Consider the following 14,236-nt stretch of genomic DNA (forward strand, 5'->3'; position numbering starts at 1 on the left):
TATTATCAACAAAAACTTTTAGATAGATTTCCTATTGTAAATACGCTCACACTATTGGCTATAATTCGATATTTCTGATTTGTTAAAAATAATCTCTCTTCTTCATTGGTAATAATTCCGTATTTATGATTCGTCCTTGCATTTTCCTCTGTAAATAGTTTTATATAAATATGTCTCAATTTTGTAAATAAACCATTCCATTCTCACCTTCTGAAACGGAGTATTACTTCACTACCTACAAACCCTGGAGAATCTCTCTCTCTCCAAATTGGTGACCTCCGACTGAACAACATCAAGAAGAAGAATCCCTGCTCGTCGGCTCAGCGGAAAAATTTCTGAAGAAAAGAAAAATTTCAACGCGGAATCTCTGCCCGACTGCAACAAAAGAAGGAATCATCATGGACGCCGAAAAATCTGCCGCAAATGCCGCCGCCGCCGCCGCATCGCAGTCCACACAGTCCGATCCAGCCCACGTCCACAACCAGCCCGAAATCGCCAACATATCCCTCGCTCTGCGGATACCACCATTCTGGCGCGACCGACCACGACTATGGTTCTACAGTTTCGAGGCTGCCACCCACGACCAAAGGAAGGGTGAACAGAAGATGGCGCAGATGGTCATCGCTCGTCTAGAAAAACAAGACATAGAGCAAATCAGCGACCTCCTCTACAATCCGCCAGAGACGAACCCATACCAGGCGATTAAGGAGCGTCTCATCACCGCCTACGAAGAATCGGACAGCCGGCAATTCCAAAAGCTTCTGTCCGAAATGGAACTAGGCGACCAGAAGCCGACCCACCTGCTACGACGGATGCGCGATCTCGCTCGAGACAGAATTCCCGACTCCACGCTACGACTCATGTGGACCAACCATCTACCGGCACATATTCGCTCTGTCCTCGCCGTAAGCGAATCATTCAGTACAACAACCGCACTGGAAGAGCTTGCCCTACTTGCCGACAAAATGATGGAACAACATCGGGAAATTTCCGCCATCAACATAACCACGTCGTCACAATCATCATCACAAACCCAGTCATCACCGCAACCGTCAGATACGCAATTCCTCATCAACGAGTTAAGAAAACTTTCCGTCGAAATCGCCGAACTGAAATCAAGACCGCCATACAACAACAACAATTATCGAAGAAATCGATCCCAGTCCCGGAACAGCAACTATTCTCGTCCAAACTCACGAGATAATTCGCCATCGCCACATTGTTTTTACCACCGACGCTTTGGAGCACAAGCGAGAAAATGCACATCGCCCTGTTCCTACATGACGAAAAACGAGAAGCCGGAAAACTAGACCGAACGTTGGCCGAGGCGGAACCCGGCGTTCTCCCATGCACATACCGCCTATTCGTCACAGATAAAAAAACCGGATTATCTTTCCTGGTGGACACCGGTGCGAACATTTCGGCTATACCTAGGCTAAAAACCAGCCTAACTAAGCCGCTACCCTACAAGCTGTATGCCGCCAACAACACCGTCATATCAACATACGGCGAAAAAACACTCGAACTTGATCTCAACCTACGTCGTCCATACAAGTGGAAATTCATCGTCGCAGACGTATCGAAGCCGATCCTGGGAGCCGATTTTCTCAAACATCATCAACTCATCGTCGATCTCAAAAACAAAAGACTAATCGACAACGTTACGAGTTTAAAGGTCAACGCCCCTGTTCGAGCAACATCTGTACCTACAATACGCAGTATAGACTCGAATAATTCGTATCACGCGATACTCGCCGATTATCCCGGAATAACTCGTCTCACCGCCATGAATATCAACAATAGCAAGATCAACGTTCAACATTACATCGAAACCGAAGGTCAACCTGTGCACTGCCGAGCTCGTCCCATACCACCTCATCGCTACGAGAAAGTCAAGCAAGAGTTCCAAAACATGATCGAACAAGGACTTTGTCGACCCAGCAAGAGCCCATGGTCATCACCACTTCACGTCGTACCAAAGAAGAACGGAGACATCAGAGTCTGTGGTGATTATCGCCGTCTCAACGCGATCACCAAACCCGACCGCTATCCAGTACCAAGGGTTAAAGACTTCACCTACCAGCTTGCCGGGAAGACCATATTCTCAGTTTTGGACTTAAATCGAGCTTATCAACAACTGATGGTTCGTGAGGAAGACATCGAGAAGACAGCCATCATCACACCGATGGGACTATTCGAATTCCCACGAATGTGTCCAGGTCTCAAGAACGCAGGTCAAACCTTCCAACGTTTCATCCACCAAGTACTCAGAGGACAACCTTTCGTCTTTCCATTCATCGACGACGTACTCATAGCATCAGAAAACGAAACCCAGCACCGTGAACACATACGGCAAGTACTCGAACGACTTGAAGAACATGGCATTACCATCAACCCAGCAAAATGTCACTTTGGCCAACCCGAAGTAAAGTTCTTGGGCTACATCGTATCCAAAGATGGTATCAAACCACCAGCTGAAAAGGTAGACATCATCTCCAAATACCCCAAGCCCAACACTATCGAAGAGCTACGTCGTTTTCTCGGTATGTTGAATTTCTACCGCGATCACATACCTAACGCCGCATCTATCCAAGCACCACTCAATGCACATCTCCACAACGTCAAGAAACGTGACAAAACCGTCATACAATGGACACAAGAGTCATCGGACGCATTCGAAGCATGTAAAAACAGCATATGCAACGCTGCTTTACTCGCCCACCCGTCCCACGATGCTACTTACGCCCTATTTTGCGACGCTTCGGATAAATCAGCTGGCGCCGTGCTACAACAATACATCGACGAAAAATGGCAACCACTTGGCTATTTTTCTAAGAAGTTTTCCAGCGCACAAACAAAATATTCAACATATGACAGAGAACTACAAGCAATCTACATGGCCGTCAAACACTTCCGAAAAATGTTCGAGGGACGTCCACTGATAATTTTCACCGATCACAAACCTCTTACGTTCGCTATGCACAAAATAACGTCGACTACAGAAACGCCACGCCGTACCCGACAACTCCTATTCATCAGCGAGTTCACAACCGACATACGCCATGTGAGCGGAAAAAACAACATCGTAGCCGATGCCCTAAGTCGAATAGAAGCAGTGTCATTCCCGTTTACAATCAATTACGAAGAAATTGCAAAAGCCCAACACGAAGACACATCTGTACCCGACTTACAAAAACAAGACAACATCTGTCTCAAGAAAATCATCATTCCCAACACCGACGTCGAACTCTACTGCGAAACATCAACATCGAACATACGACCATACATCCCCGAAAAATATCGCGAAGAAGTATTCAAGAGTGTACACAACATCAACCACCCCGGTACACGCACAACACGGAAGATGGCATCTCTGAAATATTTTTGGCCGTCAATGAATAGCGACATCTCAAGATGGACGAAAAGCTGCATCGATTGTCAAAAAAACAAAATTCAACGCCATACCTACAGCGAAGTTTCGAAATTCCCGCCAACTGAACGTTTTCGACACGTACACGTGGACATCGTCGGACCGCTACCTACGACTCCTCAAGGTTATCGCTATCTAGTAACCATGATTGACCGCGAAACGAAATGGCCCGAAGCAATACCTACCGAAGAAATAACAGCTGACAAAGTTACCGAAGTAATTTACAACCACTGGATTACGAGATTCGGATGCCCTACAACACTCACCAGCGACCAAGGACGTCAGTTCGAAAGTCAACTTTTCAACAACCTTATGAAGCTTATGGGAATCACGAAAAATCGCACTACGGCATACCATCCGCAATCAAACGGTATCGTCGAACGCTGGCACAGAACACTGAAGACCGCACTACGCACCCGGCTATCAAGTTCAAGGTCATGGATCGACGAGTTACCTACAGTCCTATTCGGATTACGCGCCACCCTACGCACAGACGCTGAAGTTAGCCCAGCCGAACTCACATATGGCTATAACTTACGTCTACCGGGTGAATTTTTCACTACGTCATCAATACCTACATCAATGGACTACAACTTCGTCGAAAAACTACGATCAACCATCAAAGAACATAGCCCGCAACAGTCAACAATACATCACAACAGCAATCCACGCATCTTCATTCATAAAGACTTACAAAATTGCACACACGTATTTGTTCGTGTCGACGCCGTTAAGAAGTCACTTCAATCACCATACGAAGGCCCTTATCGTGTTATCAAGAGACTAACGGACAAGTACTACACAATTCAACTACCGGATCGCGAGTCAAACATTTCAATAGACCGACTCAAGCCTGCCTACCTATTGCAAGACGACGACATCGCAAATTCAACAACAATGTCAACACAAGTTCAAGCTCAAGCTACACTAGGTCAAGGTCAAGCTATCACTAAGGCACAGGCGCAAGAAAGTACCTCACCACAGAAAATTCCCGCTCCGGTTAATACGAGCAACATGACGCCACAACAAACGGATAAGAAAACTCGTGTCGGCCGTGCCGTCAGGTTGCCGGTACGTTTCACTTGAGGGGGAGTACTGTGGCTACCAGCATACTTACCATCAAGTACCAACATACTTACCAACAAGATTACCTTACCCATTACCGAGCACAACCATTACCTTCATAATATTTACCATTAAATTACAATACCTTACCAGGATATAATAGATATAATACATATATATATAAGAGATGAATAAAACAAATCAAGCACTTTAATATCATGCCGACTTCGTTGCCCAGAAACCAGAAGAAGCTAGTTCTGAAAAGAACTGTTTGTGAGCGCGTGCACATGGACATGCCACACATCGTGCATCAGCAGTTCTTCCAGGCAGCATCAGCATCTTCACACGCCAATTGTTCACACTGCATTATTGTCCATCGGATCTCCGTCCGAAACATCACAAGTCAAGAGTTCGACGCGCACACTGCACTTCGCGAGAGCATCACGAGCGCGACCTCACGCCGCAAGTTCAAATTCACACTGAGGCGGGGAGCAAGCAGCAAGACGGTTTTATACGCAAGCAAGTTTCACCCAACAAACATCGCGTGCACACCGCACGTGGCGCCCTCGGCGCGCCTGCGGCCGCACCGGGCGTCACAGAAACTCAAGCTCGACACGTGTAGCGGAAACGAGACGGAGCTATCCAGACTCAGGAGACAGCAATACAAAATTCTAAGAAATCTATGCAAATCCATTTTATTATCAACAAAAACTTTTAGATAGATTTCCTATTGTAAATACGCTCACACTATTGGCTATAATTCGATATTTCTGATTTGTTAAAAATAATCTCTCTTCTTCATTGGTAATAATTCCGTATTTATGATTCGTCCTTGCATTTTCCTCTGTAAATAGTTTTATATAAATATGTCTCAATTTTGTAAATAAACCATTCCATTCTCACCTTCTGAAACGGAGTATTACTTCACTACCTACAAACCCTGGAGAATCTCTCTCTCTCCAAAAAATAAAATAGTATTTACTTAGGTCAAAGTGAGTGTATTCTATGAAGTAACCGTTATTTTAGTTACGAGTTACCAAGTGATTTACCATATTCTTAGCATAAATACCAAGCAAAAGAATCAATTAAACAGAATCGATTACGTGGCCAGAAACAGCGGCGCGGCTTCTGCGCCCCTCTCGACCATAGAACGAATCGACTCAATTATAACTGACCTGAGCAGGGAAATTAAATTGGGCTGCGGCATCATGCGCTCAAACGACCACACTGTTAAAACATTATGAGCCATACAATTTTTATCTCACTCTCGAATCTTTAAACAGAAGAGATGAGCGACTCCAGCAGACGCTCCGGCGCAGTGAGACAGAGACTGCGAACGCGGTGAAGAAAAGGACAGCGCACTCGACCGGCCGTCAGAGGTCGAATATAAATGTGGAATGTTTATGGTTCTACCGTTTTATTTTATTCTTGTGCCGGCAAAGTATTAAATATTGTTTCAATTGAAAGCGGCGGATCAGATGGTGATGTCTAATGAAGAGTGGATTAATAAATGGCCGACAGTCAATCGGGTTGATTTGCAACTCGCGGCGATGCGTCGTCTAGATATGGCACTACTTGTGTTACGATAGCCGATATAGATCTATTCGCTCTATCTTAAGTGCTGCAGAGTGCACGTTGACTCACAGCTATTACTGATATCTCGGATGAAAGATGAGATTGTAAATGTACCGCGCCAACAAGTTAGGAACTTGTAATTCATGCCGGTTTTGCATGAAATTTAACCGTTTGAGTAAGTAACGAGTGAAGATTTGAAATATGCTCAAAGGTGTAGTTAATTTTGATTAGGCGATTATCTAACTTTCGTAAATAGAATATAGGGAAAACTTTAAGCATTTAAGTATTTTGACAGATATTATAAAAGTAGGAAATGCGTTTTCATACATACATACATATAATCACGTCTAGGTATATTCTTTGCGGGATAGGCAGAGCCAACAGTCTCGAAAAGACTGAATGGCCACGTTCAGCTGTAGGGCTACACGATGAAATTGAAATGAATTGCATATGATCCTGGAATGGTCAAATCAGATTTTTACACAAAGCGATTTCCGTCTGACCCCCGTAACCTTTGCCGGGGAGCAACCATATTGGATTATTATAAAGACTGCACTAGTTGGACATGTCAATTCTCTTAGTCGCTCTTTACGACATCCACCACGGGAAAGAGATGGAGCATTCCTATCTAAGTGCATTCGGAACGGCAATTGATTAAAATATTTGTTGTACCTTTTATAATCAATTACAAGAGTTTTTGCTTAGGTACGATATTGTTTTTTATATTTGTGCTACTTTTATACAAGCTCTTTAGGTATTGTTTCATTCGAGGTGCTATAATCTTACAACTTGGAAATTACATAATGAAACAATATGGAAGGGCTTTAGTTGAGAGAAAAGTCTAAGCGAATCTTAGTTGATTTTCGAGAATTAGCATACCTACAAAAATTAAATAGTGAATATGCACATTGTTAGTTGCCTAAGAAAATAGCTGACATTGTTGCATGTGAAAATATAAATTGTATTCAAATGTATAAATTATGCTAATTTGTTTTTTGTCTGAATACGGATGCAATATGTAGAAAAGAGGTTAAACATGAACCTCAACAAACTGTTAATTGAAAATTTGATGAAAGCAAGCTGTTGCGTCGGTTCTTTCAAAGTTGAGAAGAAGAAATACATATCGGCGTGCGACCGCGTGTACAAAGGTTTTGTGGGCAGGCTTTCATCCTGCGCTTTGGTATAGCGGGCCAGAGTTGCATTGAGTGCGATTCGTCGCGGCGCTGCGCCAGCGCTGGTCGCCATTTGTGTGGTGTTTTGACACCAGCACAGCATCAGTCGCGCCGACACAGACGCCGACTGTTTGCATTGTGCTACGTGCCGTGACATATCTTTTGTCGCCTAGCCGCCGAACAAAGTTTTATGGACTCTCTCTTTGTACCCGTTCAATGAGCTACATGTAAAGGAGGGTGCGTTAATAATTACGCCGAGACCTAGCTTTACGTGGAGCTAATAGCTGCAACCTTTGTTCGCGAATCGTGTATGCTCAAAAGATACTGAAAGGACGTGAGGTCGCAAACAAGCATATATTTGTTGAAAACTTGAAGCTAAAGCTTTTGCAATTCTCGCATTTTGATTTAACTTCGGATGAGTTCATCGAATGTACTTATGCGATGAGGATTCAGTCATTTGACGAAATTAATTCAAGCATTATCAAGTCGAGTTTCTGTCAAAACTTTGCTGTTGAATTCGTAATATTATCTGTTTCGCGATTACGCGTAAAGTACACCTGCTGTCTGTCAATCGGGAATACACTATACTACCTACCTACTGAGCGAGATATAATTTGATTTAGCTTTCAAACCAAACTAAATGGACGGAACTCACCGAATTCACAATGAAAAGAAATAAGTGTAAAGAAGAAAAAGAACATAAACTAATTTTATCTTTTAAAAAGCTTAATGTAACTGCTGAATGAACTGAATGTAACTCCTATTTATAAATCCTTATAAAGTAGGTATGTAAATAGATGCAGACTTGACAATCTCGTGTATTTAATTCAGAATGGTTCATTGCGCTCATATTTACGCAGCTACCATATAGTAATAACCCAGGAATAAGCCAGCCGAGCCAGTTTTCTTAAACAGTAGTCGCGCCTTGAGACCGAATTTTACGAGCCTATGCCTGAATAGGTGTTTGCGATATAAGTCTAACATACATTGAGCGTTCAAATAAACCATTAATTGTACGCATTCAATAACGTTAATAAAATTTATTCACTTTTATAGTCGATATTTCCGATTTAATAGAGATTGCATTAGTTAGTGGATTAGAAAAATTAAAATAGGTAGGTATTAGCATCAAATTACGGCGTATGGTGTCTTAAATAATCTTCTGATATTTAATCAAATAGTTAAGTACCTAATTCTCAGATTTAGCCGGGAACATGATATGACTTAAAGGAAATTGGCCATAAAAAGTAAGTTCGTCTATCAAATTGTACTCAACATCGAATGATATCATAGAAATAACAAATACATCCAAAATCAAAACCATCTCTAAAAATACATTTCAAGATAGTACTAGCATCAACAATTGAATCTTACATTTTATTTTTCAAATAAGAAAAAAGTTAGAAGACTAGATGTAAACCGGAACTTCACACAAATCTAAATCTGATGACTCTGGTATTGTGCGGTGTTGGTCTAGATGAGAAAAAGGGTAAAAAATTCTCAATTTAATACAGATTCAATGTAATAAAACCGGAATAAAAGCTGTGGGGGTCCGGGTGTGACCGATTTGCTAATGTCCGTACTCTCATAGTTCACATAATCGCGGTTGCAATTAAAATCTCATTTTATGCCCCTTTTTTTACTTTTGTCAAATATAATGGAGAAGATATTTAAGAATAATGTGCAAATTTTCTGTCGTTTTGTGAATTTGCCACATGGTTTCATTTCGAGGAGGAAATAGCAAACATATCCCATAATTTTTTCTTAAGTACTAAATCATCAAATATTCACAGTGATGGGCAGGCTATAAAAATATACAGTTACATACATGCATATAATCACATTATCTTTATCCCTTGCGGGGTAGGCAAAGCCAAAAGCAATGAAAAAGATTGTAAAGCCACATTCAGGTGTATAGCATAATGATGGAATTGAGATACAAATAGTGAAAGGTTGCTAGCACACCACGTAAAAGAGTAATCTTAAGGTTTTTAATCTTTCCCTTAATTGACTTTTATAAAAAAAACTTAAAACAGGAAAATATATGTATATGGCACTAAGTATCGTCTGTTTTACGGAATTTGTTTTTGTGGTATAAAATAATTCTTAAATTTGTGTTTTGTTCTGTATTAATATTAATAAGTATATATTCGGTAGGTAGTATGTATTCTTGGACTAGGCGATATAAATATGCTAGATACTTAAGACTTGTGAGTTTTGTCACTAGACGCCTAAAAGATCAGTATTATATAACTTAGCCTTTCATACACAATTTAGGCCTTTCTTATTGTAGACTGTAGCGTAAGTATAGTATTTTTTTATCATACCTTGCTCATACACCATCCTCACCAGAATAAAAATCCTAAAGGTATTTTGGTAAAAGCTCGTCGCGTTGTTTGCTGACATTCTGGAAAAAAGTTGGCACATGCTTATGACCAAAGCCGAAGAGATGCACAACGAGTACCAACAAGATACGAGTATGTCAAGACAATCAAACACACTGTGTAGCTTTTGCCCCCAGCTCCGCCTGCTTTAAACTAAGATACATTCTTGTATTTGTCGTTGTTATTTAATATACCTTAGGAATTTCCAGAAAAAAGTAGCCTAGGTCTTACCTCTAATTAACTGAGTATTTATTTTTATTTTTTCATAAACCATGAGCAGGATTATTAAAAAAAAAAATTGTTACTAGTATTAACATTACTTGCTTTCAGAGAGGAAGATGGCTAGTAATCTATCATAGATTTTTTCATAATCATAATCATTTATTTCTTGAATATGGTTACAATAGTTCTAAAGTATAAGGTTGCTGTTAACACATATTCTACCTTCCTAGAACATACACCAGTATCTCACAGATAATTTTTTGTTCGCTACGTATTGATATCTGTTCTTATTTCTTGCCCTTTTTTTGATTTTTAAGACGACGTTTTAGAACAGAATGATGTAAGTAATTTTGAACTCCCAAGTGGTGAGGATACGACGTAGAGGAATGTCACGAAGAAAATAAAAGTCACAAAAACAGTTAACGCATATTTTCTATACTTTAATTTCACTAATGACTATAATAAATTATGATACATGCAATTATCCTAATATAACCTGTACATATTTACAAAATATTAGTTGATTATATTTATAGATATCACAGTTTCAACATAGTATCTGGTTCTACAAAACTCATATTATTCGTCATATACAGTCATAAAGGAAATGAGATGAGATTCTTCAAGGTCCATTTCAGTCTCGCAATGATTTCGGGTTTAATCCTGAAAAATAAAAACAATATTTAAATTTTCAAACCATTAACCTCATTAAACTAAGATCCTGATTAATTTTTATTTACTTAAATAACATTACACGATTATTTTCATTTAGTGACAGGGTCCTAGCCTATCGCCTACAAGAAGATTACAAAGTTTTAGCCTTTCCCTTGGTCGTCGATTACGACATATTTTGTATTCATAGAATAGCTATGCTTTGTTAAATCAACTAGTAGGTATGTTTTACAATATAAATAGTCAGGTTTCATTGCAACTTACCTAATTGTTAAATTCAGACATTTTCGAACATTATGGTCCTTTCCTATTCATCCGTATATTTATGGTCTTGAGTACATATTGGGTTTGTGTTTTTACAAATCTTTCCAGTATTTTGGAAGTGCAAATAGTCGAGGGTATCTGAAGAATTCCTTCCAATTATATTTAACTTTATTGTTAAAGTTATTTGATGGCTTTTTTTCTTTTATCTTCCTGGGACATATCCTTCGCTTAAATCAATTTCACAATATATTGATGAATAATAATCGCGAGTAAATATCTGTAGTTGTAATCGCCATCTATCACCATTCACTAGATGAATATGCGCCTCCATTCAATCCATGATTCAAGATATAATGGATTCATCTCACGTAACTATTTAGCTGGATTTCAAGCTATAAGTTAGCCATAATTAGCACAAACTTGTATTATTCGGAGGGGCAGTGTTTAGGCAAATCAATCGTATTAGTAAGATTTAGTTTAAAAGTCACTCGTGAGTCACTTTGCCTTTGAACAAAAGCATATTACATAAAAGCATATATAGCAATGACTCAATCTTGTCTTATCATTTCAGGTCAAATGTCCATCAAGGATTACCAGCATATAACTCGACTTTACGATCTTCTGGAATTAGAAATCATGAATTGTTTTCCGCTATCAACACAGCAGAAGAATTATTGCATTTAAGACTTAGTTCACCAGCATTCCACGTCCTCAAAGGTTGGTTGGTCCATAAATTGTTCAAAATTTGGTAAATCACTTCATTTTCTTTCGAAATTTCACCATGTATTCCTATATATCTAATTACCCATATATTGCGCTTATTCCATGATATCAAATTCATCGTTATTATTTAATTTGTGTTAAAAACTAACAGGTATCTTCTTTCATACATTTTCACATACGTCTGTTGTAACATTTATCCCCAATTATTTTCACTTCAACTTTCTTGCAAACCTTGAAAAATCGCACTAATTCGCGTCAGACCCTCTGGACCATCCTAATTCTCTAATGTTTATTTTAGCCTAGAAGTAACACAAATTGTCTCTAGGAATCCTATATTAGAGTTATTTGAGATCAATTTAACATCGATGTTTACCTGTGAACAAGGAAAATGAGTATTACAATATGTTGATTACTTTAATACTAAGTAACAGGTAAGGGAGGTCGGTGGTTCAATCGGTAAGGTTAGGGGTTCAAATCCCAGTTCGGCTATTACCAATGACTATTTTCAAAGTAATGTAAGTAATTAGTTTGAATACAAACAGATGCTTTTACCTGCACATTCAGGCAACTAGATGTGTAACCATGTGTCCAATATGGGTAAGGTTTCCCTGCAAAGGTTGCGGAGTTCAGATAGGAGTAGTTTCGTGTAAAAACCTGACTCACCTTATCCAGAATCCATGGTCAAATGCATATTCCGGGCTCCTCTCCAGAGTGGTGAGGATGCAACCGGGACTAAAGCCAGGAGGAAGAAGAATAGGTAAGGGATTTTAGTTATTTGGTTGTCTCAATGAAAGCCTCACTAAAATCTTTGGTTCTCAGTTGAACTTTGTCATTAAAAAAGAAAACAGTTCTTTTATTATTGTAACTAACTGTGCCACTTATAAACTTAATGTCATGATAAACATATCGTTTTGATTTTTTTGATTTTATTAATAAAATTTTTCCGCAATGAAAAGCCTTAGTAGGCATGTCTCTGATACATTAATTTAAACCAGGTGTCTTTTACGCGGTTTGTGGCTTGTGGTATAAAGCAAAGAAGTCCCAAATAAAGATTTTTATTTAGATTTAGGAATAAAGTTGACAAAGTTTTACGCGTGCCATGCAGCCCTTCCCTAAAATACAAACTGCAATGGAAGACAAGCAGCTAAAATACGCTATGATTTTAAATGAGAAAGTATGTTTTAGGTACTATATAATTTTTTTGACAACATCATAAAATACAATTATATTATATACTGATGGCCCGCCACAGTTTCGCCAGTGACAAATAGTTTATAAAACACCTACAGATACTTAAGTATTGTAGGTATCTTTTTAACTGTAAAATAATATTTATGATCGCTTGCTTCTTAGTCGCTTTTAATCTATGAGAAAGAAATGGGTTGGGTCTAATCTGTCAGAAACTACTTACCTAACAAGGCATGTCACGCGGCTATCAATTATATCCTTACTAGATTTTACCCGCAGCTTTGCCCGAACGAATTTAGCGCCACTTACACGCGCGAATTTAACGCCACCTATAAAATAATACAGGTTTTTTGCCTTAATCCTACGGGATCATAATTTATGCACGCAAAATTTCTAGAAGAATGATTCAGTAGAATACGCGTGAAGAGACAACAAACAAAAAATAAACTTACTTTGGCATTCAAATTATTAGTTTGAATGATAACCGAAGTTTCTCATTCATGAATTTTAGTATGATAATGTAATTTTCATGGTGTGGTTTCAAAGACGTGTCAGATTATTTCGTAGAGTACTTACATATATAAAGATTTCTCTTACTTTTTTCTTAAATTCAGACTCTTGATTAAGAGGATATAACAATGACCTTACGCATATGCCATTTTTAGTTAAATAGAAAATCGTTGCATTGTTTTCAAACAACATATCTATAACAACTTACAAAGACAATTACGTTACGCGAAACATAATAATTTTATGTATGGTAATGTAAAATTTGAAATCGGATATATTTATGTTAAATTTCATTATTAACTGAAAAAATCTATCTACGTGATAATTTTTAAAATAATTTCACTCTAACAGAAATTTTTTACAAAAAGAAACTCCTAATAAGCTCATCCATTCTTTTTTTAAAGTGAGCTCGTAATCTGCTGCAGACTATCTTGTGTAATCTTTGTTTCATCGTAACTCTAAAATTTAATTGAAACCTACCGACATTTTAAAAAATATTGTGCTAGGAGAAAAAAAATATACTTTTGCACATTTTACTTTGAATGCCTAATCGGTACCCATTGAGAATAAAATTTGAGTTGAAATCTAAACTAGAAATCGAAGGACGATATTTTGTTTATTCGTATAAGATGATCACGATTAAAAATATTTATTTTTACTATCACTACCTATTTCTCTATTCTATTTAGCTAAACATGGACTTTGGGAGCCTTGTAGGCTCTGTCTACCTCGTAACGGTTAAATACTCGTACCTGATTATCTTTTCTATAGTTTGATAGCTATGGGTTTGAGGGTGGTGGTTTGATCAATAATCAGCTGCTCTGGTTCAGAAAAATCATCAGGTCAAGAAAAAAAGGAGCATAGTAACCAAAATATGTGTCAAATTCTCTGCATCAGTGACATATATATCATGCACTGTTATTTTAAACTTACCTAATATAACATCGATACCCGAACCCATCAAATAAAAGGCAATTTTGTTACCAACAGCCAATTGTCTTACCCATTAAAAATTAGTTTCAACTTACCAT

At 38.6% G+C, this 14,236-nt stretch overlaps 1 protein-coding gene across 1 annotated transcript; it reads left to right on the plus strand.

Moving 5' to 3' along the window:
• The first annotated feature begins 398 nt into the window (after positions 1-398).
• Positions 399-1,310, plus strand: LOC106141578 (uncharacterized). Its single transcript, XM_060948921.1, has one exon. The coding sequence runs from the start codon at positions 399-401 to the stop codon at positions 1,308-1,310; it is 912 nt and encodes a 303-aa protein (XP_060804904.1).
• The last annotated feature ends 12,926 nt before the right edge of the window (positions 1,311-14,236 follow it).

The sequence above is a fragment of the Amyelois transitella genome, chromosome 3 (genome assembly GCF_032362555.1).
Source record: "Amyelois transitella isolate CPQ chromosome 3, ilAmyTran1.1, whole genome shotgun sequence".
Classification (NCBI taxonomy): Eukaryota; Metazoa; Arthropoda; class Insecta; order Lepidoptera; family Pyralidae; genus Amyelois; species Amyelois transitella.